This window comes from Marmota marmota, unplaced genomic scaffold, assembly GCF_001458135.2.
Source record: "Marmota marmota marmota unplaced genomic scaffold, marMar, whole genome shotgun sequence".
NCBI classification, from domain to species: Eukaryota; Metazoa; Chordata; class Mammalia; order Rodentia; family Sciuridae; genus Marmota; species Marmota marmota.
Genome location: NW_025999928.1, coordinates 1502032 through 1527635, shown reverse-complemented (window position 1 = coordinate 1527635; position 25604 = coordinate 1502032). Strand labels below are relative to the sequence as shown.

At 37.8% G+C, this 25604-nt stretch overlaps 1 protein-coding gene across 5 annotated transcripts in view; it reads right to left on the bottom strand.

The window, feature by feature from the left end:
- The window catches only part of Ntrk2 (neurotrophic receptor tyrosine kinase 2), a 369930-nt gene that overhangs the window by 271355 nt on the left and 72971 nt on the right, over nt 1-25604 (bottom strand). For all 5 annotated transcript variants that reach the window (XM_048800437.1, XM_015506092.2, XM_048800438.1 and 2 more), the window contains 3 exons: nt 16497-16532; nt 14164-14261; nt 7183-7282 (listed from right to left, as the gene is read on the bottom strand). In XM_048800437.1, coding sequence (XP_048656394.1) covers nt 7183-7282; nt 14164-14261; nt 16497-16532 — 234 coding nt within the window. The remainder of the gene's footprint in view (nt 1-7182; nt 7283-14163; nt 14262-16496; nt 16533-25604) is intronic.

Genomic DNA, 25604 nt, shown 5'->3' with positions numbered 1-25604 from the left:
TCTTTATTCTGTGTATCTTTGAAAAACAGGAGTACTTCACATCAAATTTAAAAAAGAGAAAAGGAATTATAAAAAGATTAATGAGCTAAGTTGAAAAAAACACAGGAAAAAAGTAGGAAAGTTAAAAAAGTATGTTTATAACCTTAGGGCAAGAAAGGCCTCCCTCAGTAAGAAATAAAACTTGGATGAAAAAAATGGACAGATTTGCCTCTATAAGAAGGCATGTCTTTTTGTCTGCCAAAGACACCATTAAAAAGTCAAAATACTGTAAGAAAATATGAGAACCTACATGACCAATAAAAATTAATATATGCAAAGCACCATGTATCTATAAATCAACAATAAAATAACATTTTTTCTTATTTTTCACATGATAAAGAAGGTTAGCTTTATTATTCTTCAAAACATCATCTTGACCCAAAATTGGCAAAAACATAAATGACTGATTATATCCCATATGGGTGAGAATAATAAACCTCTTACACTGTTACTGAAAGACTAAATTGGAAAGGTAATTGTTCCACATCTAAAATGTACACACTTTTTTTCCTCAGCAATCCATTTTCCCATATCTATATATCTATATAAGGTATGATTTGAAATACTTTTTCTGAAACTTTGTAAAAACTTAAATGTCCAAATGTTTTAAATAAATCACAAATAATAAATAACAGTAAGTATTTATGTAGCAATTACTAAGTAATAAAAATGTTTATAGGTGCTCCACAAACATAAACATAGTTTGTCTTCATAACAACCCTATGAGGTAAGTACTATTACTGCCTGATACAGTTTGGATCTGGAATGTGCCTCACAGGCATATGTGTTGAAGAGTTGGTCCCCACCTTGGTGCTATTGGGAGGTGCTGGCAACTTTAAGATTAGGGCCTGTGAAAACAAGTCAGGTCATTAAAGACATGCCCTTGAAGGGAATAGTAGGACCCTAGTCCCTTCCTCTTCATTTTCTTTCACTTTGCAGCTATAAGATAAGTGATTTTACTCTACCACTCACACCCAATATGATGTACCACTACAGGCCCAAAGCCATGGGGCCAACCAAGCAGGGACTGAGATGTCTAAAACTGTTAGCCAAAATAAAACTTATCCTTCTATAAGCTCCAGTATTTTGTTACAGTCAAGGAAAGCTGATGAACTCGCTGCTTGATTGTGAAAAGAAATACTGAGGCAAGAAAATATGTGATACTTGCTCACACAGCTTGCAAGAGGCAGAGCCAGATACAAATACAATTACTCTGATATCAGAATGCTTGAAAATGCTATTAAATCGAATGTAGCAGCTTCCCTAGGTATTGCTACAAAAAAGATCCACAAGGAAATTGTTAACTTAGAACAAGATCCAGAACGAGACTGGTATTACAATTTTTTTTTACGGAGCATAAAATGAGGCTACATGTTTGATTATCTGCATAATAAGTGAAGCTATATTTTTTATCATTTACATAATATATGTATTCTTGATGGTTAAAGAAAGTTATTTCTAGGAGTAGAAATGGTAGTGGGAAAAGAGGGAATTTCCATTTTTAACATTATATATTTCTAAACTATGTGAAATTTTGAAAAACAAGAATGCATTCATTTGTTAGTGTTATAACTTTTCAATGTTAATGTTATTTAAAAAAAAAAAAATAAGCCGGAAGGATATGGAAAGTGGTTTGTCCTTACAGATGTTTCTACAACTGTGTTTCTGGCTTTTGGTCATATTTCCCTCTCTTTAAAAGTGATCCAAATATCTGTTAAATTCAACCTCCTAAACTTTCCAGAATTGTTTTCAGCTCATATAAAAGGCTTTAACCTTCAACCTCTTTAGCTTTGGCCCCACTATGTTTATGACTATTTAAAACTAACAAGATTTTTGGTTGTTGTTAAAAGACATCTAGAAGACCATTTTTAAGAGCAGAAATTTAAATTGTGGACTTGGAGTTTGGAGTTAAGAAAACCTGGATCTGCATCCTCAGGCAGAGTAGCTTTTCAGTCATTACTGAGTGGAAATCTTTAAAGCTCAAAGGGCAGGAAGGAATGAATGCTAACAGAGAATTCTTCGAGCAAGGTAGAAGGCTGCAGAGGAAATCTGTGTAGGTTATTAAGACAGTGATAGAAAAGGCTTCCTTTTTAGTTCCTTCTGTAGGAGTTTCTGAGGGTCCCTTAGATATTTTACTCTAGAAAGACAATAAATGCATCAGTATTTAAAGAAGAAATATCACATGTAGGTTACCGTTCAGGAAATTCAAGTAACACTATGCTGATAGCCAAAACTACTCTTTACCAGTGTGATGCATGCCAAATGCCCTCCATGCTGCTGTATTTTGTATTCTCTCCAACCTTGAACACCATTAATGCTACAGGCAAGGCTCCCAGCATGAAGAAATCTTTGAAGACTTGGCCGCCCTTATGGCTGTAGAAGCTCGCATTTCCCCTTCATATGCACTTGTACTTCTTCAGTGAAGAAAGGGAGCCAGGAAGCCATGTGAGAGCTAAACATAAGACTTGGTTACAGCAGGATTGAGAGCATTCAAAGGCCTGGTTGCCTATTCTTTGGCAATAAAGCTACTCTGCAACATTCCTTGAACTCTGTATCACTGAAAACTAAAATTAAAATAAATCAGAAGCAGCCTGAGAAGAAAAGGAATAAAATGTTGTGCTTACATGTAGAGGTATTGGCATAGACATAGATTTAGATAGAGCTGCTACATATTTCATGCCTCCATATTAAACACACATATGAATAACCTCTGTACAGATGGCACAACACTAACAGAGAGGTTTCATATGGGGCTTCTACAATTATGGTAACTAAATATCCACCAAAAATCAACAGGACAGTGTAGAGGTACAGAAGTGAGCAAGAGAAAAATGGACAAGGAACGTTCTTCCCCCTTGACACCTTTACTGAAACAGGGTTAGGAGCCTAGTAGATGGACACTAACAATAAGAAGCTTAAACTATAGCAATCAATAGTGAAAGATAAATTCTATTTTAACAGGAAGATATAAGCCACCATCTGGAATTTCTGCCAACTTCAGAACTGGACAAAGACACACAGTCCAAAGTCATCTATACAAAAGTAAAGAGGTAGAAATTAAATATGTTCATATGCAAAATGGAAAGCCAAAGTGAATCCTCTAAATTGAAACAGTAATAATTGTTCAAAACCTCATGTGAAACCCAACCTACATACCCTGCAACAAAGCCTGGACAAGATGCCCTTTTGTCTATAGCCATTAATTATCTTGAATCATAGGAAATAAATAGGATTTTCCCTGTTAGAAAAATCCCGATGGTCTCCAAACATTCATGTTACCCATCCTCCAAATACTATTTGCCAATTAAAATTCTTTAATTGTTCAGTTGATGCCCACTTCTTCACTCTGAGCTGGGCAGTGGGTAAAGACAAATATGAGTGTTGTCACCACAAAGCACTCTCAGTCAGTGCTACCCAAACTGGACTGCACCATCAGCCCTCTGTATATGATGAATCCACAGAGGAAAAATTCCAATGACACTTACAGTGTTATGGACCCATCTCCAAAGAAAATACCACAGCCCACTGGCTGTATTCTCAATCCTGATTTAAGGTACTGGTTTGTAATATACAGAGCACTGGGTATGGAAGCAATGCCATAAACATATTTGGGTTCTCAGGTAAATCTCTAAAGCTCGAGCTGCCCTGTATTCAGCTTTAGTGTGATATTCAGAGGTTTCTGGTTTGTGTGGCCCTGGGCTCATCAAAATCAACAATATAATCTTGAGGCTTCTATCTCTCTAGGTAAACTATGCAAATTTTGGTGCTATTGATTGGATATGATTTGTTCCCTGAAAATTCATATGTTGGAAGTTCGGTCCCCAGTGCAGTAGTGTTGGAAGGTGGCATCAAGAGGTGGAGCCTAGTTGAGGGTGCTGGATCATTGGGGTGCTGCCCTTGAAAGGAATTAATAATATTGGCTTTGCAGAGTGAGTGAGTTCTTGTGAGAGAAGGCTGTTATAAAAGAGCAAGTCTGCCCTTCCTTGTTCTCTGGCTTGTAACCATCTGACTTCTCTCACACAAGCTCTTGCCATGATGTAGCAAGGACAGGGATTCTTCACCAGAGCTGGCACTATGTTGTTTGAACTCTCAGCCTGGAAACCTGTGAGCTAAATAAAGCTCTTTCTTCTATAAAGCATCCACCTTCAGGTATTTGACTGTAGCTACAGTAAATGTATTAATATAACTAGGGATGAGCCAAGAGCTGAGAGCACCTATGGCTGGGCTGACAGTCATCCTCTATCCCAATCTGTTTCCAGGATAAGGGAATAATAAAGGGGTTAAAATATCCATGAAGACACTTATGAGGGTAAGAGTTACATTTGGAACGGCTCATCTGCACATCAGTTGCTGGTCTCTCACAGTATTTATAGTTCAGGCCAAGGCTATGAATCTATTCTATTCTAACTCAGAAATCATGACTGACATATTGCCTGGTTATTTCAGGAAGTACAGTAGTGTTTTTACATGTTTTTTTTTCTTTTTAATACATATGTTTTTCAGTGGTAATCCTTGCTCTAATAGCATTCAAAGTACATTAATTTACATTAATTTTTAAATACCTCTTTTTATGCAGTTTCATTTGCACTGGCTGTATAAGCCACATCCTAATTTCTAGATCCCCAAAGATTATCAACTCAGCTTCTAACTTGTAAAAAATAACCTCAGATCAGGCCCAATTTGCTCATATCATGCCACAGATCGACATGTAGCTAAAAATATAAAAATAAGCTATTCTAAACAAGAATATGACTCTCTGAGACAAAATTTCTAAAAATACCTTTATTTTGTTTAGGAAAGAGAGAAAAACATGTGATATAGTAGTTACTGCCTGAAGGAAGTCATTTGCTAACTCTGTGTCAAGGTTAAGCAAGCTCTATCTTCCAATTCATTAAGGATATCCTCAGGTTACACTCAGAAAATATAGGTGCTTTAGTGGCAATCACCCCCCAATTATCCAAGTAAAATACAATATCAGTCCTAGCAGCAGGATCCCAATATTAAATACAATCATTTTTAAAACCAAAATCCACCTTTTCCCTGTTCCCTAGCTGCTCTACAGAGAGTAGGAGGTTGACATATAATTTTTCTGTCAGGGGTAGTCCTAAACCAAGGAAGAGGAGGGGCTTCTTGATTTTGCTCCAGGGACTCCCAGAGCTTTAATGAGCTCCCAAAAGGAACTGGACGAATCTTCACACTAAAAAGCCATGGGATGAAAGATCTAAAACTAAATCTTTAAGAAAGGATATTCTATACTGCTACAATGTGATACTCTCCAGTAAAATCGATGCTTGGGGACATGCACTCCAAGTGCTTCTAAGGAAAGAAAGCACTTGATGAAAATGAGAAACACAAATTGCCATGGTAGGTAGCCAATGTGTAGAGGACAGCTGCCTAGTCCAGCCCGAGTGACAGCCTCGAGACCCTGGGACTTCAAAAGGTCTGGGAAGCAACGGGTGAGTTTGTTTTGTTTCCCTCCCCCACACCTTGTCAAACTCAGAGAGAGATCTGGTAGCCCATGTTTTTGACATGGAAAAGTGATTCTCAGAGAATGCTAGGAGGCCAGGTGTAGTGGTGCATTCCTATAATACCAGCGATTCAGGAGGCTGAGACAGGAAGATTGCTGAGACCAGCCTCAGCAACTTGGCAAAACACTCAGCAACTCAGTAAGACCCTGTCTCAAAATTTAAAAAAAAAGTCAAAAAGGGATGGGGATGTAGCTCAGTGGTAAAGCACCCATGGGTTAGATTCCCAGTACACACACACAGAGACACACACACAAGAATGCTTAGGTAATAGCAGTACTGGTATCCCCTAGAAACGGCGAGAAATGCCAGCTCACAGGTCCATCCAGACCCTATTAATATGAATCTCTGGAGGAATCCCAGTGATCCATGTCTTCCCAAGTCCTATAAGAGTTTCTAGCACCCAGTCACATTTGAGAATCAGTTGTAGAATGAATTAAAATCACTGTAGTATAGTGCCTCTCCCAAGCTTTATTGATAATTAGAGAATGAAAGATCTTTTATTGTCCTAAAGAAATGTCAAGAGTCAGCAGGTTAAGGGGGAGTCAGAAGTTTGGGGTTTGTTTTTTTTTTATTTTGGTTGTTTTATGCCTGAATTTACCAATAATCTTCATTTTTATTTCTAATTTAAAAACCAGAACCACAGACACCAACAAAACTAAAAGAGGAATGTCATAAATATATCTGGTCTACCCCAGGGCCCAGTGTGTGCTGGGCAGCTTAATGCTATTCAAACATTCCCTTCAAATAGACAAGCAACATTAATAGTAATTCTAAATTGGCCACATGGATGAAGAAAACCTATCAGACCTGCTCTCCAACACAACTAGACACCAGTAAGTCTTCACAGCTTTCCCACTCAGACACAAAATACGACAATAACTTAAGGGCCGATGTATAAGTTTAAACTTTAGAGCAAACACTTTTAAATTATGAAAACTCTTCACTTTTTAGATAACAAAAACATGGATACAAATTTACCCATTCCACCAAAATTTATTTTCAAGTCTCTAAAAGAAATTAATAATCTATTCTTAAGCAATATAGCCTCTAATTTTTAATCCAGCACTGAGAATTTTCCACATAGAAAAAAAAGCCATTCATTCACAGATCCTCCAGGTACTGCCAACAGTTGTTCTTATTTTGCTTCCAACAGTATAGTTTAAATGTCAAATAATTAGAATCTGGAAAAGCAAAACAAGACCAAAAGCATGCCACTAAAGATGTGGAAATCAAATGTATAGCAGAAAAGACCTTTCTTCACAAAGCACACGTGCCCATACTACACTAGCCACCAGGTCTCGCCTGCCCTTATGTAAGCGAAAGGGAAAATCAAGCACTATTTATAGGCCAAGCTCATCATTAGCCACTTAATACTCAAGAAGCCAGTTCCGTATCTTCTGGGACAACCATCCTCATGGGAAAGTAGGCAGTTCTGAGTAATCAACATTATTTTGCTCAGTCTTGATCTGTAGTATCATATATCTGTTGCTATTTTTTCAGTCTTAAAAACCAGTCATTGTAAATCTAGCCACTTCCTTCTTTAGTGGTAATTAGCATTAGTCATAAGCCAAAAATTATTCCACATAAGAAGTAAAACAAATATAACCCTTCTTACCTTTCATGCCAAACTTGGAGTGTCTTGCCAATTTAAGCAGAAACAGCATCACCAGCAGACAAAATCCCACCACGGATGCAATTACCACCACAGCATAGACCTAGAGAGGAGAGATGCCAGTGACACACTTGTAATAGTTCCCCATAATTATATGATGATGAGGAGGAGGACAGTTAATGTTTACTGGATATTTGTTCTTTTAAAAGCTTTAGATATACCAATTCACCTAATCCTCAATAACCCTATAACAGAGTATGTGGGTTCTATTATTATAACTAATTTACACATAAGAAAACATAAGTTAAATCTTATAAAAATGGTCATTCAATTGATAGGATACAGACATAATTGTTTCTATAGCATTATCTATCCACCCATCCACCCAGCCATCCAGCTATCCACCCATCCATCCATTCATTCATGCATCCATCCATTTGGAGAGACAGAAGAAAGATAAAGAGTACATGAAATATGACTGACAAAATACTGATAGTTTTTAGGTTGGTGAAAGAAACAATGGGGTTGATTTTATAGTTCTCTCTAATTTTTGAGTGTTTGAAAGTTGTCCATAATATAAAAGGTTTTTTAGGTTAGTTAGTATCATTGCTCTTGGAAGGGAGATACCTGTGAGCAATGAGTAAAAAGCAGGAGGACACTTTTGGGTGTGTTCCATTTGTGAAAGCTCTTGGAGTTGTACATTTATGATCTGTGAACTTTTCTGTATGGATGTCAAGGCCAAAAAATGGTGTTTTAAGTTTAAAAATGGAATTTCAAGGTTTGGGTTATATAAGCAGAGATAGGCATGGGAATCCTTTAAGAGTCCTGAGATGACGATGGCAGAGATACAAGTGGAAATTGAGTTCACACTGCTATCATCACTACTCTAAGTCCATTATGATCACAGTGCCACTCTAAGTGCATTATAATATTCCAGAAACAGAGATATAAGCAGCATGTGCATCACCTTTCAGTTTTGCTCAGCCCAAGATTTTGTATTTTAAAACAGAAGTTTCAAGGAGTTGGCAACCTTTGTGGGTCAGATAATGGGTCAGATAGTAATTATGTAGGCTTTGCCAGTCACACAGTCAATCTCTGCTACAACTACTCAGCTGGGCGATGTGGCATGAAAGCAGCCATAGAAAATAGGGAAACAAACAGGTGTGGCGCTGTATTCCAATAAAACTTTATTTATAAAAACAGATGGGCAGATAGATGGATTCAGACCCAGTTTGCTAACTTCTGCCTCACAGTATCTTAGATGTCCACATTGATTTAGACACTTAAAATTCATTGTTTCATTTAATCTGCATAATTCAGAAAATAAACAGTATTGTCCCCCTCTGTGGTGATCCCTAGCACTGTTCAGTAAATATTTCTGGTGTCCCTTGTGTCGTTCTATAAAATGTACTTCCTGGTTTGCTTGTGATTATGTGGGTTCATGAGACTTCTGTCATTGCAGGGTGCAGACTTTCATTGCTTGTCTCTGAACTTAGTATAAGGCAGGAGTTCTCTACTAGGAATAATGTTGCCCCCCAGGGAAATTTTGTAATTCTAGGTTGTCACAACTAGAGGCAAGGTGCTGCTAGCAGGGTAAAAGTGGGTGGTGGGTAGATGCCAGGGATGCTGCTAAACATCCCATAGTGGCTAGGATAAGGCCTCCAAACAAAAACTTACTTGTAGTAAAATGCCAATGGTGCCAAGGTTAAGAAACCTTACTCCACCCTTCTCTCCAGCTCTTTTTCTCTCTGTTATAATAAATGTGAGCTCTCTGAAAAGCAGCTGCTTTGTCAACCCAGGCCTAGAATCAAGACAAAGCTGAACAGAGGTCCTAGCCAATATGGAATAAAACATGAAAAAATCATTTGTGGTTTGGGCCACTAAGATTTGGGGATTTTTGTTACTGCAGCATCGTTTACCTGGACCAATATAGTGAGAGGCACTAGAGAGTAGAGAATTTTAAGAACATGTTTTTTTCCTAGTGTAAAATTTAGAATTAGCATTTATTAGATACATGATTTCAGAATGACTTAAGCTCTCTGCATTCCATAATCCTCATGCGTAAAATGAGGAATATAATTGTTTTATATTTATATTATATTTATATTTATTTTATATTATATTAATATGTAATATATATCTTATATTTATATTTAGGTTGTTGTAAATCCTCAATGAGTTAATATAGAAAATAGGCTCAGAATAGTCTCTACTATAACAGGAAACATATTGTTGGCTATGACAATGATAAAACTAAAATTTAAGAAAAAATTAAACAAGTAACCCAAGGTCACACCTCCCAACCCTGGAACTTGAATCAGTCTGTCTAGATGTTTTTGACACCTGTTTCATGACACTGTCTCACCAGTGTGTGACTAACAATGAATGTAAGAAAATAAAAATACAATGGCTAATCCTCCCCAGGATGGCACTATCTGATGTCAGATGAGGACATCATTAAATAAGTCACAACACAAAAAAGAACAATGCCAACCTCCTGGCCCAGGTGGAGTGAAGGTATGATAATTCTCTGCTCTAGTACTTTAGCTATGAGTGGCTCTCCCAGATGATGCTCCTGCACACATCTGAACTTAAGACTTAACTCTGCCTCACCATTCTATACACTCACAGAACAGCAGTAATTCCTACAAAGCTAATTATAGATTAAGTAGTTCTTATCAAAACCATTTCCCTCAAACTTACCAATGAGCTTGGGTTTTGTTGTTGCTGTTACTTTATTTCTAACTAATGTTTTCATGAGAAAGAAATCATAGTATGTCAGCTATAATTTTCTTTATTAGCCTCCAGACTTCCAAAGATAGAAGAATAACTAAACAAACAAGTTCCAACAATATTTTATAGACAAGACAACTGGGATGAAGAGAGGTTCTGGGACTTCCCCAAAGTCTCCCAACCTCTCAGCAATACCATGGTGTAGGCTCTGACTCAATTTAACAAGTCTTTGGGAATTCAAGTGCCCCAGGTCCCTGTGTTTGCAGGACACCTATCCTTTTGCGGCTGTGGTGGAGCTAGACAGATGTTTCAGTTCTCCAAGCTTCCATTTTTTCATCAGATAACAATGTTTGTCCCATTTTCTCTACATAGTTACAGAATGTACAAGTCAACCAGAAAAATGAGAATTGGGCTCTACTTAAAAAGCAGCCAATTATTTGCAAACAAATATTTAAACTTATCTGATGTCATTGTAACACTTTCATAAACAAAGACTCCTCTGACAGTAGAATCATTTTTTTTTTCAAAAGTGAATCATTTGATAAATGCAGAGTTTCATGAACTGTGCCTGTGCTGAAATGGTGGATGGCCTTTAGGTGTGTGAGTTTGATTGATTGGTTTTTGGTTGTTACCAGAGGAATCTCTTAGGATGTCAAAATGTATTCTAGTGTCATGTATAACTAATTAAAACAAACTTAAAAATTAAGAAAAAAAAAGGATCTCCTCTTCCCTGCAAATCCAACAAGGTGCAGCATAAGATGGTCTTGTTGGGTCAGAGGGTCAGTGTTTAAAGCTGTATTCCAAATGCCCTGACTATGCTTTCAACTTTCATATCAGTTTCCTGGCTCTGGAATTTTTCTAGTGATCAACACTGTGATAAAAGATTATGTATCAAGTATCTGAAGCACACATCATTTAAAAAGTTTCTTCAAATTCTATAAAACATAACCTTGCATCTCCCACAGGTTTCTAGGGGGTTAAGACAGAGTCATATTGTACAAATTTTCCACAAGTATCCTCATTGATCTTGTCTTCTGGTACAATAGACAGTTCAACATCATTGAGATATGCCTATTGAGATATGCCTATTAGGGGCTTCACTTTATCATTTTTATTAAAAAAGAGAAAAAAATGAATATAATTGGGATACATGCACACATGTGGGCTTTAGTGCATGCTGTTTGGATTTCTTAGGTATACAAACAACTTTTACAAACTAAGAAATACTAAATCACTCAGTATAAAAATAAAATTTGAAATGATTGATAAGGCAGAAAGTAACCATTCTTTAGTAGATTCACCATGGTATTTGTTCTTGCTATTTCAATGTAATGCATATACTTGGCATGGAAGTGTGTGCATGTGTATGTACATGTGTGTCTGTACAGGACATGTTCACTTTCAAATGCAGTTGTGCTGGATCTGTTTAGGAGCCTTCCATTGCCATTGACAGGACCTTGGTTCAGGTATATATCACATCATATTACTGTACCAACCTCTAACTAATCACCTACTTCCAATCTCTCTGTTATACAACCCATTCTATAGTGTTCACCATAAGTCTAGTCAGTCTGCAAGACTGAATGCCTACTAGGTGTCAGGTGGTATTTTGGGAGGGTAAGGATGTGATTGTGAAAAAACACTGATCGGGTTGCTTAGAGGTAATCCTCTTTAACCTGAAAGATATGTACCAAGACTTCCATTGGATGCCTGAAATAATGGATAGTAATGAACCCTATATATGTTATGTTTTTTTAATATATATAACTGCCTATGGTAGTTTAGTTTATAAATTAGGCAGAGTAAGAAACCAATAATAACTAATAGCAGAACACAGAACAATTATAAAAATATAACAGAATAAAAGTTTGTGATTTGGAGCTATTACTAAGTAAAATAAGGGTTACTTCAACCATGACAGTCAATCTGATAACTGTGTAGCTAATGGATGAGTGGTTTATACAGTGTGGACATGCTGGACAAAAGGGTGCTGCTTCACAGCGAACCAGTGGCTTGGAGAGGGATAGGCATGGAAGGTGAAACCATGGAAGGTAAAAACTGCAGATTAGGGGTTGTCACGATACTAAGAATCTGGCTAAAGAATCTTGAGTATAGAAAAAGACATTTAGCAAATACATGAGGCAAACAATGACTGCTCAAAAGGAAATGAAAGAGTAAAGGCTGCCTGCTGGCCACCTTGCTAAAGCCACATGATGATTTCTGCGATGTCTACCTGCTGTAGGGGGCACAACAAATGCAAAGAGTAAACCTGGAGTATTTGAGGAGCATTTAGAAAGACAGAGGTGAGAAGGGAGAAGGGTGTGGACGACAAGCCAGAGAGAGGAGTATGAACAAGACCCCACAGGGCCGCAGAAGGTACTGTGAAGAGTCTGGTTTTGGGGATAGAAGTTTTATTAAAATTGAAATGAGAAGACAGAATTAGAAAAAATAAGTGATCTGAAAAAAAAGGAAATTCTGTCATTTGTGACAATGTAGAGATATATATATATATATATATATATATATATATATGGCATTTGTGTTAAGTAAAATAAGCCAGGCACAAATCCGGATGTTTTCACTTATGCTGTTTATGGAATAAAAATTCTCATAATAAATTAGTTATCAGAAGCTAGGGCAGGGAAAGGTGGGGAAAGGAAAAGGGGATAGGTTGTTCAATAGGTACAAAGTTACAGTTAGAAGGAATAAATTCTGCTTTTTATATAATCTATTGCATTGCATGGTGACTACAGTTAATAGTAAGGTATTGTATGCTTCAGAAAGCTAAAAAAGGAATTTTAAGTGTTCTCAGCACAAAGAAATGATAAATGTTGGAAGTGATAGATATGCTAATTACTCTGATTTGATCATTGCATAGTGTATGCATGTATGGAAATTGCACTTCACACCCCATAAATATATGAGATTATTACTTGACAATTAAAAATAAAACTTCAGAAAGTGATCTCATTTGTGCTTGTAACAGTCACTAAAGCTGCTGTGTAGAGAAAGATCAGAAGTTGATAAATACAGATGAGTGAGGCAGGTTAGGAGGATGTGGCACCCTCCAGGAAAGAGTAACTGTGGCTAGCTTTCTCAGTAAAGGGCCAGATAGTAAACATTTTCAGTTTTGCAGACCATATGGTCTCTGTTGCAATGATTCCACCCACCAAAAGTAGCCACAGGTAATGTATAATATGGGCATGATCATATCTCAATAAAACTTGATGGATATAGAAGTTTGAATTTCATAAAATTTTCAGGCCATGAAACATCATTATTCTTTTTCTCTTTTTTAAAAATATAAAAACTATTCTTAGCTTGTAAGCAGAAAAAAAAAAACAGGTGGCAAGCCACACTTGACCTCATAAATCCTAGTTTGCCATGCCCTGGGTTAGCCTACAACCACAGCAGCAGAGGTGGAAAGATATGCCGGGGGTAAAACATATAAAGAGGCAGAGCTCACAGGACAAGCAGGCTGTATGCATGTGACAAGTGAGGAGATGAAACTATGGAGGAAACTGTTAGGTTTTTGACCAGAGCAACAGAAAACACCAATCCTATCAAGATGCCTGAGATATGTGATTCTCCCTTAGGTGGCTCTTCACTGTGTAATAAAACTGAAAACTACCTTGGGACTGTGCTTCAAGATCTATGTCTCCCACCTTACCACTTCCCTGCACACACCAGACCCTCCAGTCCACACCTGTGTCATGCTTACCAGTCTGAGAGCTCTCACTCATGCATATCAACACCCTTCCCTCCCATTCTTCTATGTCCAAACCTGGCCCTCCTGCACAGGCCACATAAAATACCACTCTACATCTGGGGTCTCTGAATGAAATGCTAGCTTCTAAATAACAAACCTGATTTTCATTTGTATTTTTATATCCTCCATAAACTACTGGATTCCTACATTCGGTGGGCACTCCAATTAAAAAAAAAATTTAAACAGAATGTGAAGGTGTGTTGAATGAGAATGGCAATTTCCTGATCTTCTAATGATCACATGGTAAATCACAGATATTTGAAATAATAATCACTAACAATTAAAGTGGTGAAAAAAGGAGAAGCAATAAGCCAGAGGCTATATAGCATCTTTACTTTTCTTAAACCTTTCTATCAATTCCTCCAAACTTTAATCACCTGTTTACATATGACTATAATGTCTTGTAGAAGGAGCTACATCCCTACAACACTTTGAGCTTCCAAAATTCTCAGAACCAATCTAGAAATAGTCATCACACTCACCGAGAGACGTTCCTGACTAGTTTTGCCAGGGACAATTGTGGTGGGGATTTCATAGCTTTTGTTCATGGCATCCCCGAGGTCATTTGTCGCAGTCCAATCTTAAATTGGAGAAAAGGGGAAGAGAAGGAACATGAAATTGTCATTAAGGTGTTCACACACACAAGGCCACAGAAAGATCTAGAATGAAGCAGTACAAATCACAGAGCTTCTGAACCACCCACAGCCTGGCTGTGGAGATGTCTGGCTGAAGAGTTAAATCCACAGTAGCATCAGGACTGCCCAAACCCAAAGTTTTATTCACCCCAGATCTTCACATCACTGTTTGTTGGTCAAATTCTAAATTTGGTAGCATTTTCTCTTTGCATTTAAGAATATACCCCTTTATTAATGGCATCTCAAAAACAAACATGAAGGAGAATCAAGCACCTAAGGGTCACAGATTTATAGACACAGCATCTTTGAGACAGCCTCTCATTTTGGAAAAGTGAAATGACTTCTCAAAGCCCTCCAGGAAAAATGGAGACAGAACCCAGACACCAACCCAGATTTCAAATGAGCAACACAGATTCCAGGGCACAAGCATCTTATCTGAAGGGAAAATGCTTAAGATGGAATATGTTATAAGCACCAATATGGGATGTGGGTCTGTAATGGGGCATTTTTTAAAGAGTGATAAGCTTCCAATATTTCAGTTTCAAAATATGTTGTCATTTCACCAAGTTCAATGACAATTGCCATTTTCTGGGTTAATTTCAGACTACATGAATCAGGATGGAAATAGATGACTGAAGTGTTGTGGGTAATCAAAGTTTTTATTTATTTAATATCACATACAAAATATCACAAAGCATGCTTGGTAAATTTATTGTACACGAAGTTGTTTATTAATGTCTGTATTTTAATTCTATGTAGGTAAGAGCCTTCAATTTCCATCCTGAACAAGTGATCTCATTATCTCAGCCTCAAGTTAAGATTTCCTAGATAGAATCATCATGTGGGACTCAGGACAACCAATTTAAATTACTTTTATACTAGCAGAGTGTTCCTTTGACTATGAATGAAAAGTAACAGAAAAAGCACCTGTTTTCTGTTTGCTATTTTATCTTTGATGCCAAAAACCACATTCTCATCAATTTCATTGTGAATATCTTAAAATTTACTGATTTCAAACATGAGCATACATCATTTGTTTTTCCCTCTTCATATTATAGCTAACCACACAGGCAAAATTTAGATCACTAAAGTGTCTATAGTTTAATATCATGACATTTGGCCAAAAGACCCAAAGTAGGATCTGAGGCCAGTGAGAAGATGACGTTTTTAAAGTCCTGAAGTTACTAAAAAAATCCAAAACATGATTTTAAAATCTAAAATCACAATTCAAACATAATATTTGTGAAACCATTTGAAATATTCTTTCTTTAAAGCATATCAGGGCAAATATAAGCAAAAATATGCAAATCACATGCACAAAACCAACCAACCACAACTTAGAAGAAATATACCTTAACATACATAAGCAGGTGAAGCAACATAATTCTCAGTTTAAATTAGTCTCAAATTAAATTCACATATATAAAATAAACATACAAACATTCAGTGGCTTTATGGGAAAAATATCTACTAGCATATTTAAATATAAAATTTTTAAAAAACAGTATTTTTTAGAATAAATATATAAGTATAACATTTTAACCAATATAACTTTCAATCATTCTTAAATGACTCTTCCATCCCTCCCATCAATGTGAAGGGCAAAAGTCCCTCTGTCAACATCAACTCCTATCAACCACATGGTCAAACATAAAGGGACTGGCCTTTGGTGAAGTTGGCATCATGGTCTGGGGAATGCTGAGATGAAAAGAACTTGTGTCCCTGATGATATGGCTAAGCTGTAGGTTTAACCAATCCTAAAGCAAGCTCTTCCTTTGAAGTTCCTGTTTGACAGGAGCTCAACTTTCTCAATATACAAGAAACAATTTTGAATTGGGTTTACTGTCATAGCCAGAAACTGATAGGCCTCCCTTTTCTTGGTAGTCATGGCTTTTAAACAGGTAATTAGTTCCCAATTATGGAAACAAAATGTCTGCTACAGCAGAATGGATTTACTACTTCCAAGAACAGAGTGTGAGAGAGAGAGAGTGCTATTTACAGGCATTGAAAATATCAAGGGAAAATGGCCATCAATACTGAATGATTTCTGAAGATGTTATTTTGGCCCATGTAATTCTTAAAATGTATATTTAACTGAATTTAGAAGTCTTCTTTTAGTTGACTTATTTTATTACACAAACATTTTGAAAAATACAAAATGAAGAGAAAATGATAGCTACCTTCATAAAGTACATCCGGATAATTTGGGTTTGCACCTAAAAAGCAAACAACAAATATTTGTAAGTATGCATTTTGGAGTTGAAAAATTACTAACCTTTACCAACTAAAATGTATTTAATATATATTGAACATTTCATAATCAAATAGATTATAAACAGGACAGGACAGGTAAATATAACCTCAAAGTCTGAGTTTGCTTCATGTTCTCTTCTCTTCCCCAGTTCCCTCCAATTAAGTTTCATCCCACCAACAAAGAAAATAATAATGAGAAATCACAAATCACTTTGGAAAAACCTCAGAGATCGGTGAATTATGACCATTGCTTTTTTATATATACTGTTTCTATTACACACAGTTGGCCATGCTAACTGCAATGTTGGCATTTTTATTCAAGAGACAGGTAATTTCCATACCACTTTTGTTATTCTCTGATGGTTTAGAGGGTACTGTCAAGCTATATATAGCAGTGCCATTTGCATTCATGAACATATTATTAACACGCTGCAAAATGATATCTAAAGCACAATTTTTTTCTCCCCTTCTTCTTCAGGGAGGGTTTCTAAGGCTGAAAAAACACCCCCCTCCCTCCTTTTTTGTTCTAATGCAACACAGAAAAATACTTTCTCTATTCAAATCATTGATGAGGTGTATAAAAGGTTATAAAAATGTTATTGGAGAGCAATGTAAAAGTATGCCAACTTAATTTTTTTGGATTTTCCTGTAGTCACCAGGATGTTCAGAATATTTTTTTAAAGGTAATGCCCATGAAACTTGTCAAAAGCATTTAAAAACATTTTTTTTAGCTCAGCATCAATAAGAATTTGTGACAAAACCATTTGCTACTTATTCTCTGATTACAGCTAACTGGATCTCTTTATGAAAGCCTACTTGTAAATAAAATTAAATTTTGTTATAACATTGAAGGGATTGCAAAATGAATTTCCAAAGCGCTTTCCTATACTTTTCATCGCTACTTGCCATGTAAAATAGTAAAACTTGCAAACCATAAAGCTTACTCAATTTTTATTTCACTTCAGAACCCTTAAAAGAAAAATGCCATTAAAACAAAGTGAAATGAGCCAGTTTTCTGCTCATGAATTCCTCAGTGAATAATCAAGATTAGGCTAAATGAAGAACCAAATAAAAGTGGGCCCCACTGTTCAAATTAGAATTTTAACACATTTCAAGTAGAAGAATATCTATTTTAACCAGGGAAAAAATTAAATGGATGGCTGTGCAGTTCAATTCAGGGATGCTGCATATTGCTGTGTGTCCACACTTTGCACTGCTCCAGGGGCACCCTTTATACTGCAGTCTAAGTCAATAGCACCACCTGAAATTGTGCAGTACACAGCCTATGCATCCACCTGTGACTGCACTGCATCAATTCAGTCATTGATTCCAGTAAGTTTCAACTGTATTGAAGTACTTTTATTATCTCCAATACCATTTCAAAGTAGTTTTGAGTTACACTATATCCAAATGTATTGTCAGAATTATTTATAGCTGAAATGATACCCTGAAAAGAGACTTCAGGGCTGCCCTTCAATTTGAGGGGTGATTCAATGAATGAAGCATCAAGAGATCCCAGGGCCAGCCCTCCTAATGTCATTTGCAGAGCACCTACCAATCCTCTGAAATCTTCTCCCTTTGAAAAGGCCCTAAACCAAACAGTGTTCCCATCTCCAAGGGATTTACTACCCTTGCTGAAGGAAAGAGCCCCAGAGGGAGTAAATCATTCTTTGAGCTGCTCAGTAATCCATTATTTTAAAAGATTGCACTCTACGCTTCCACACAGTCTGAGTCTGCATGGGTACATACCCTCCAGTAGCTCAACTATAGACCCACTGCAAGTGCCAGGGACCCAGAATTCTCTTTCTAGGTTGGCTCAACCTTTCCCCTACATCATTAATCCAACATGGTCACACCAGCCTTGTGAGCATCCTCTAATCCAAGACCCAAGGGAGGGATGAGGTCAGAGCCAGGAAAAGTGGGCTGGGCTCTCCACATGCACACCTGTAAAGCTTCCAATTAGATAGCTGGAGTTACAGATCAGAGATCATGGCCTGGGATGAGGTTGACCATGCTTTTACACATACAATTCCATAAAAACAAAAAAGACTGAGAATTCAGAACCAGATTTATCTCAGCCACTTAAATGGCCTAAGTGATCATGAGTAACACACAGACTTAATAAACTGCATCACAAAAAGGGAACACCCAAACACACCACCCACACAAAGCCCCTAGGAAGATCCAAGAGCGTCAAATCAATTCAGTGTAGCAAATGTGGGGTATAGAAAAATAGGATGTGGGGTAGAATCACAAATAAATAGATTAGCCCATAATCTAGAAAAGCATTCGTTTTCCAGACTTATGATTTGTATCAGTGCATTCCTTTTCTATCAAGTTCACCAGAAAAACAATTAGGCTACATTTAAACTTTCTGAAAAGCACTCTCTTTTTCCCTAACTTCATGTTTCCAGATACATAAGAGGTACTGTTACATTACTTTGTTTGTCAGTAATAAGCAAATTCAGCATAAGATTATGAAACTTGCACAAAGGCAACGTAGGAGGAAGAATAATAGTTTTTTTTCCTCCCAAGCCATACCACACCACATCTTAAGAAGATCTACTATTATTCTGTAGATATGAGGCTTCCCCCAAAAGCTCATATGTGAGACAGTTTAAGAAATTTGAGGTGAAATTATTGGTTCATTGATCCTCTGAGAAGGATTAACTGGGTGGTAACCGTAGGTGGGTAGGGTGTGTATAAAGGAGGTGATCATTGCAGGCATGCCTTTGGGGTATATAGGTATATATATTTTTGAGCTGAGCTTAGTCTCTCTCTCTGCTTCCTGGGGTCATGTTCTGAGCTGTCTTCCTCTGTCTTCTTCTGCCATGCTGTCCTGCCTCATCTTGGGCCCATAGCAATGGATTCAGCCATCTATGGACTGAGATCTCTGAAACCACGAGCCCCAAATAATTTTTTCTTCCTTTACAATTATTTAGTAATTGTTTAATTAAATAATTAATAATTGTTTTAATCATTTAAAATTATTGTTTTAAACAAATGTTAGGTTTTTTGGTCACAGTAGTGAAAAAGCTAGCTAAAACATCTGCTCTCCACAATAAAGAAATGCCTCTCTGTGTACAAAGGTTATTAAGACTGGCACATGGAAGGATGAATAAGGCTATAGCTCATGAAAACACAAGGGTCACATTACTCATTTTAAATGCAGACACAGAAAAACTATCACTTTCCTTTTAAACTTCTGGCAATGGCCACATTTTGAAAATACCCTGCACATTTTTAAGTCTAATTTCAAACTGGTTCCATTTACTTAAATACATTCATTATATACTGTTATGTACCATGATATGGTAAAGTTAGGGAACCCTATTGGAGATATTCAGGACTAAAAGGTAGTTGAGGCAAGACAAACACTGGCTAGGAGAAGAAAAATAATTAAATGAAGAGAATGAATAAAAGATAAATAAGGAGCATCCAACTTGAGCCATGCTCTTGTAGTGGGGATCTGAAAGGTGTTCTTATATTTTCTTGAGCCCTACCTGCATAGTTCTCATTAAGTAAGAAATATCAGATTCAGGGATCTAGAGGCATAATCAAGCCCTAAAGCTTCATGCTGAGAAACTATAAAATAAAATATGAAAACATGGAGACCCACTGGCGTTCCAAATAAATGGCAGGCTGTCTGATCCCTTCACAGCTCACTCAGGTGTAAAAACTATAACTCCTTCCCAACCAAGAGAAGATCAGGATGAGGTACCCAGATCTGCTCATTTGATGGTCAGATTCTGCTTTCTGAAGTCTGATGGGCATCCTAAGGAGCCATGTGTACTTTTTCTTCATTCTTTATCTGAGGAATTATAGGAAGCAAGTACCAGGTCCACAGCACAGCCTGGGAGGCCCCAAGTGAAAAGAGCAATTGACTTTATCACAGCTCTGGAGGCACTCCTAGTGAAGCTCCAGGATGAACAGATCATGTCTACACCTCCAAGAGAGGAGACCTTAGGTGTTCCAAACATGAAAAGTAAAAATCACCTTCACTCTTTTCTCCGCAGTATTAACCAAAGCACTACACCATCCTCTAAATTCCATGCAAACAACCTAATGTGGGGTCCTTTTCATTTCTAGCTTCTAATCTCAGTTACTACTCATGAATAAATCTTAGGACTTCATGTAAATATTCATGAAAATATTCATTAAAAAATGGTGAGAAGGGAGGTAGCCTGACAGTAGGAGTCATTCTGCATTCTGACACCAAGATAAAAATAATGGTGGAGGCCAGGAGCACACATCTTTTTCCTTCCTTTAAGCTTTTAGTTCCCCTCTCATGCCCTTCAAAAGAAAGAAAGACTTTTCTTCCAATCCTATTTACAGTGTCTGTTTAGTGTGATCTTGAAAAATATTTCAAAGAATTCCACATGATAAAGCAATAGCAAAAGATTTGTTCTCTTCAAATAAACTGTTCTTGCTTTTGGTAGAAAGTGCTTTCTAGCACACAAGAGGTGGCCTTTTGATGACCAGGCCCTCCTCCTCGTTGCTTTCTGAACAGCAGGCTGAACTCAGAGCCCAGACACAGGGGGATTCAGATGTCTGCGTTTCGTTTCTGCCTGACCCACTAATTTGCTATGCGGCACTGGGAATCTCTTCACTTTTCTCTGTAACAAAAGAGTCTTCCATAGGACAGGGGAGGATAATAGGATCGGCTCTGGCAACTCTTCAGGAGCTTCAGAAAGCATAATTAATTAACATTAGTCCTCTTGAGATATAAAGAGCTATTTAAGTATAAGTCTTAATTATCATGATTATCATGAGTCTGTGGCCAAACCATACTTTCTTCCATTATTTAAGGCAGAAAAGCAGGTAGAACTTTCTCTATCCCCCACTCCTCACCACCTTGGGCAAGAAACAGGTTCCCACAAATGACTTAGGGACAAGTGGTAGTGGGGTAGGGGATACATTTCTTAATGTGTAAATTTGGGAGAAATTTCCTGTCCCTATGTTAATTGGCGTAAGTAAGACCAAATCTAAATCAGCCGGTTTGGGGCAATTCTAAGTGCTATAGAGGGATCTAGTTCACACAGACGTCATAAATCTTTTGATAAAACGGCACAGAAGAAGCAGTGGGAAAAATTCTCCCAATATTTATAGTTTGTTCCTGACACGCATTCACATAGGAGAAAACTGCTCCCGAATTAGGAAGCATAAGTCACTCACTCCCACTGCTTGTGTGAATGAGCATTCTGGAGCTGTGACACTCTTCCTGAATGAGTGGGCCAGAGAAACGTTCTTTATGCACCGCCTAAAGAATGGGATGCTTCAAAACAAGGGTATTTTATCATCTAGTGCTCTAGCAAGATTTGTTCCAAGTGTAAAGTATTAAATCCTTCATGTAATGACTTTGAAAAGACGATCTACTCTCAATCAACATGCTCACACTTAGAGAAATATCTGACTCTCAAAATTCTTGGAACTTGTGCTATCTGATCAGAAGATGCTAACAAAGACTCTGGGTTCCTTTCTCATGACAAATTGTAAATGATCTCTCTGTGATTCATTTCTGCTTAAAAAGAAACCCTCCTCTTCTAATCTCTGCTCAGTCTCCGTGCACATTTCCCTGTTCACGAAGAGAATTTTCTATATGTAGGATTGAATTCCAATGATAGCCACATGGGGGATCAATTTCATCTTAGACAAGTCTTTATTTCTGGCCTGTAAGCTAAATAGGATCCATCAGAATCCTCAGAGAATCCTTAGATAACCTCATGCTCTGTAGGTGTGTGTCTACAACCGCTGTCTCCACTTTTAATTTCACTCTCCTAAGCTGTGTATTGAATTCATCCCACACTTTGCAAAATCCAGTTAGAGGGCATCTCTGCACACCATCTATTCTGTATTTTTTTCATCATTACAATTCAGTATCCTCAGAGCGAATCAATAAAATAATCCTGATGGATGTTTGACCAGCCAGTGGCTCCCCCAGGTTCTTGGAGGCAGTGGTACATTATCCTCACTACTCAATGTGTGGTTCATGGACCAGCAGCAACAGTAGCATGAGAAAACTTCTTAGAAATACAGAATCTTTTTTTCTAGATCCACCAAATAATAATCTGCATTGTATTGTATAAGTTTGTATAAGTTTTAGTAACCCTGGTTTACAGCTTGCTGAGTTCTATCAGTGTTGAAAGGTTCCAGTGGGCATAAAGGATGACAACTTTTCAATAAAACATAAATCAATAGTCAGATATCCAAATATTGAGACCAGAGTATCTCTGGCCACAGCTGTAAAAAAATATTACTGGAAAGAGAAGTTTGGCTTTTTCCCCGTTGACACACCTTCAGATCCCATTCCAAAAGGGGATGAGGAGGGGAAAAGAACTCAGACACCAATAAAAGCTTACATTTATCCATTAGGAACTAAATTTTGACTATTTTCTCCATAAAAGGCCAAGTCTAGAATGCTCCCATGATAAACTGGCAGAGCCCATGCTTCTGGATTAGGGAGGACAAAAACCAGTTCTGCCATAAAAGCCTTTTGGGGCAGAAATTTTCTCCCTAATGGCACAAAGTGCCGTGAGAATGTGCAGCTTCTTTATTAGACCCTCAGTGACTATGTGGAAAGCGACTGAGTACCTGCCTGTCATGGTTAGGAACTGCAGCAGGCCCTTCAGATGTGCTCAACTTCACAACAACTTTCTAAGTAGGTGCTAGAACCTTAACACTTTAGAGAGAGAGAGAAAGCCACACTCTGAGGTGTGAGGAAAACTGCCTAATGGCTACAAAGTTATATAGGTGGTAGAAAATGGCTCGGATTTGAGATTCAATCAGATCTGCATCTGAAAGCCAAGCCCTTCCCACCATGCCAAAGATTCCCTTTGAGGAGAGACCAGGATAACTACGCTTAAGATACCAAGTTTAAACACGAGATCTCATTAAGTCATCTGAATCAACAGCAAGTGACAGGAATCTATCTCACTAGTAGTAAAATCGTAGAAGTTCTACCTATTCCACTAAATATTTTCTGTTTAGTGGTTTCCACATACAAAAAAAAGAAAGAAAAGAAGAAGAAACCATTCAAAAGAGTCCCTTTATTCTCATTGCCTACAATTTGCACATATCTTCATTCAGCTGGGTCCTGCCCCATATGGGGACATCCTTGGAATTCAAAGCTGATCTTTTAGAGCCAGGATGAAGGAAATCATGAAGAGGAGTGGAGGGCAGGATGAAAGGTCAAGTGTTTCTCTGCCTTTTCTCATTTTCAGAGTGGTTGGAATGTTTTCCTTACTGGGAAGAGGAGCTGTGTTTTATTTCCCCAATCCTATGCCTCACTCCTGCCATGATCCTAGGAAGTAGGATCCAAGCTGTCTCTAGCTATAAACTGTCTAAAGGGAATAGCCCAGTAAATACCCTTTGTTTCCCAGACCTCCAGAGACAGCTGAAATCTTGTTCAAAATCCCCATTTCTAGTGTAAAACAGGATGTTAAATCAGACTCTTCCTGCCTCGGTATCTGACATCAAAGTGGTTGTGAGGCACTCAGAAGCAGAATGCACAAAAGAACTGTGTAAAAACTGTACCTATGTCCTTCGATATGTCTAACTCACCTTGATACTCTCTGTGGTTCCCAGGAGGAAATAATAATAAAGGGTTTATAAAGAAGTTTCTTTGGGGAAGTGTTGCCATGCTATCCCCCCACCCAACGCTTCCACAGAAACACTGAGAGCTTTAACTATGTTCCCTGCAGGTGGAAAGTTCAGGTCTGACTCCTACCAGGCAAGGTGAAGGCAACCTGCGGCCACAGCATTCAGCTAGCATTTGGTTCAAGCTGTACAGTCAGAGGTGTCTGGACAAGGGATCTACAGCACTCTCCCATGGACCATGTGAAAACAGCATGGGGGAAAACCTGTGTTGGATGGTGTCTCAGATCTTGCCCATAGGCCCACCCATAGAGGCAAAGAGACCCCAATAGCACAAAGTTCCTTCCTGGAGAAAAGAACCTGGGCCCAGTTCTAAGCCCATTCCTTGCTTGTGTCGTAAGAATGGCAGAGAGAATAATCTCCAAGAATCCATAAAGATTTCAAGAGAAGAAGGTTCCAGTTACCGCATTGAACATTCCCAGGTCCCAAGAGCACAAAGCCATCAGTTAATAAACTTCCCTGCTGTCTCCCACACCCACTCCCTTCCAGCTAGGCAGCAGAGGTACTAAAACCCTAGCAAGCTCCAGCCCTCATCCCATCATTCTAGCCTGAATTTGAAGAAAATTGGCTATGAGATCAAGCCCAGAGTTCTGATTTCTAACTCAGATGGGACATGCTATTTCTCATTGAGATTCTGTCTGAAGCCTAAAAAAGCCAAAGGTTTGTCTATTATTAATCATAAGCAGACAAATCTAATTTGGCTCAGACTCCTCCTCCAAAGCACTGATACTAATCCTTGGTAACTCATCTGGTATCTTAAAATTTTTTCTAAAGCCAAAGTCCATTCTGGGAGTCATTAAAATAGAATTGCCAAAGGTAGGCCTCAGGAAAGCATAGTAAAAAGTAAAATAATAATGAAAAGTCCCCAGTTGATTTTAATGTGCAACAAAGGATAGAATACCTCTCTGCTGGAAACAAAGACAGACTTCTCCTAGTAAGTCGTTATTGCAGGCACTAAATAACAAATATAAAATAAAGCTCATATGATCATCACAAGATGTGCTCTTCAGTAGACTAGAAAAATGAACATTACAGTTCACTAGATTTCATTCTGAAAATGAAAGTTGTATTTTTTTTAATTTTTTATTGTTGGCTGTTCAAAACATTACATAGTTCTTGATATATCATATTTCACACTTTGATTCAAGTGGGTTATGAGCTCCCATTTTTACCCCATATACAGATTGCAGAATTACATCAGTTACACATCCATTGATTTACATATTGCCATACTAGTGTCTGTTGTGTTCTGCTGCCTTTCCTATCCTCTGCTATCCCCCCTCCCCTCCCCTCCCCTCCCCTCTTCTCTCTCTGCCCCCTCTACTGATATTCATTTGTCCCCCTTGTATTATTTTTCCCTTTCCCCTCACTTCCTCTTGTAT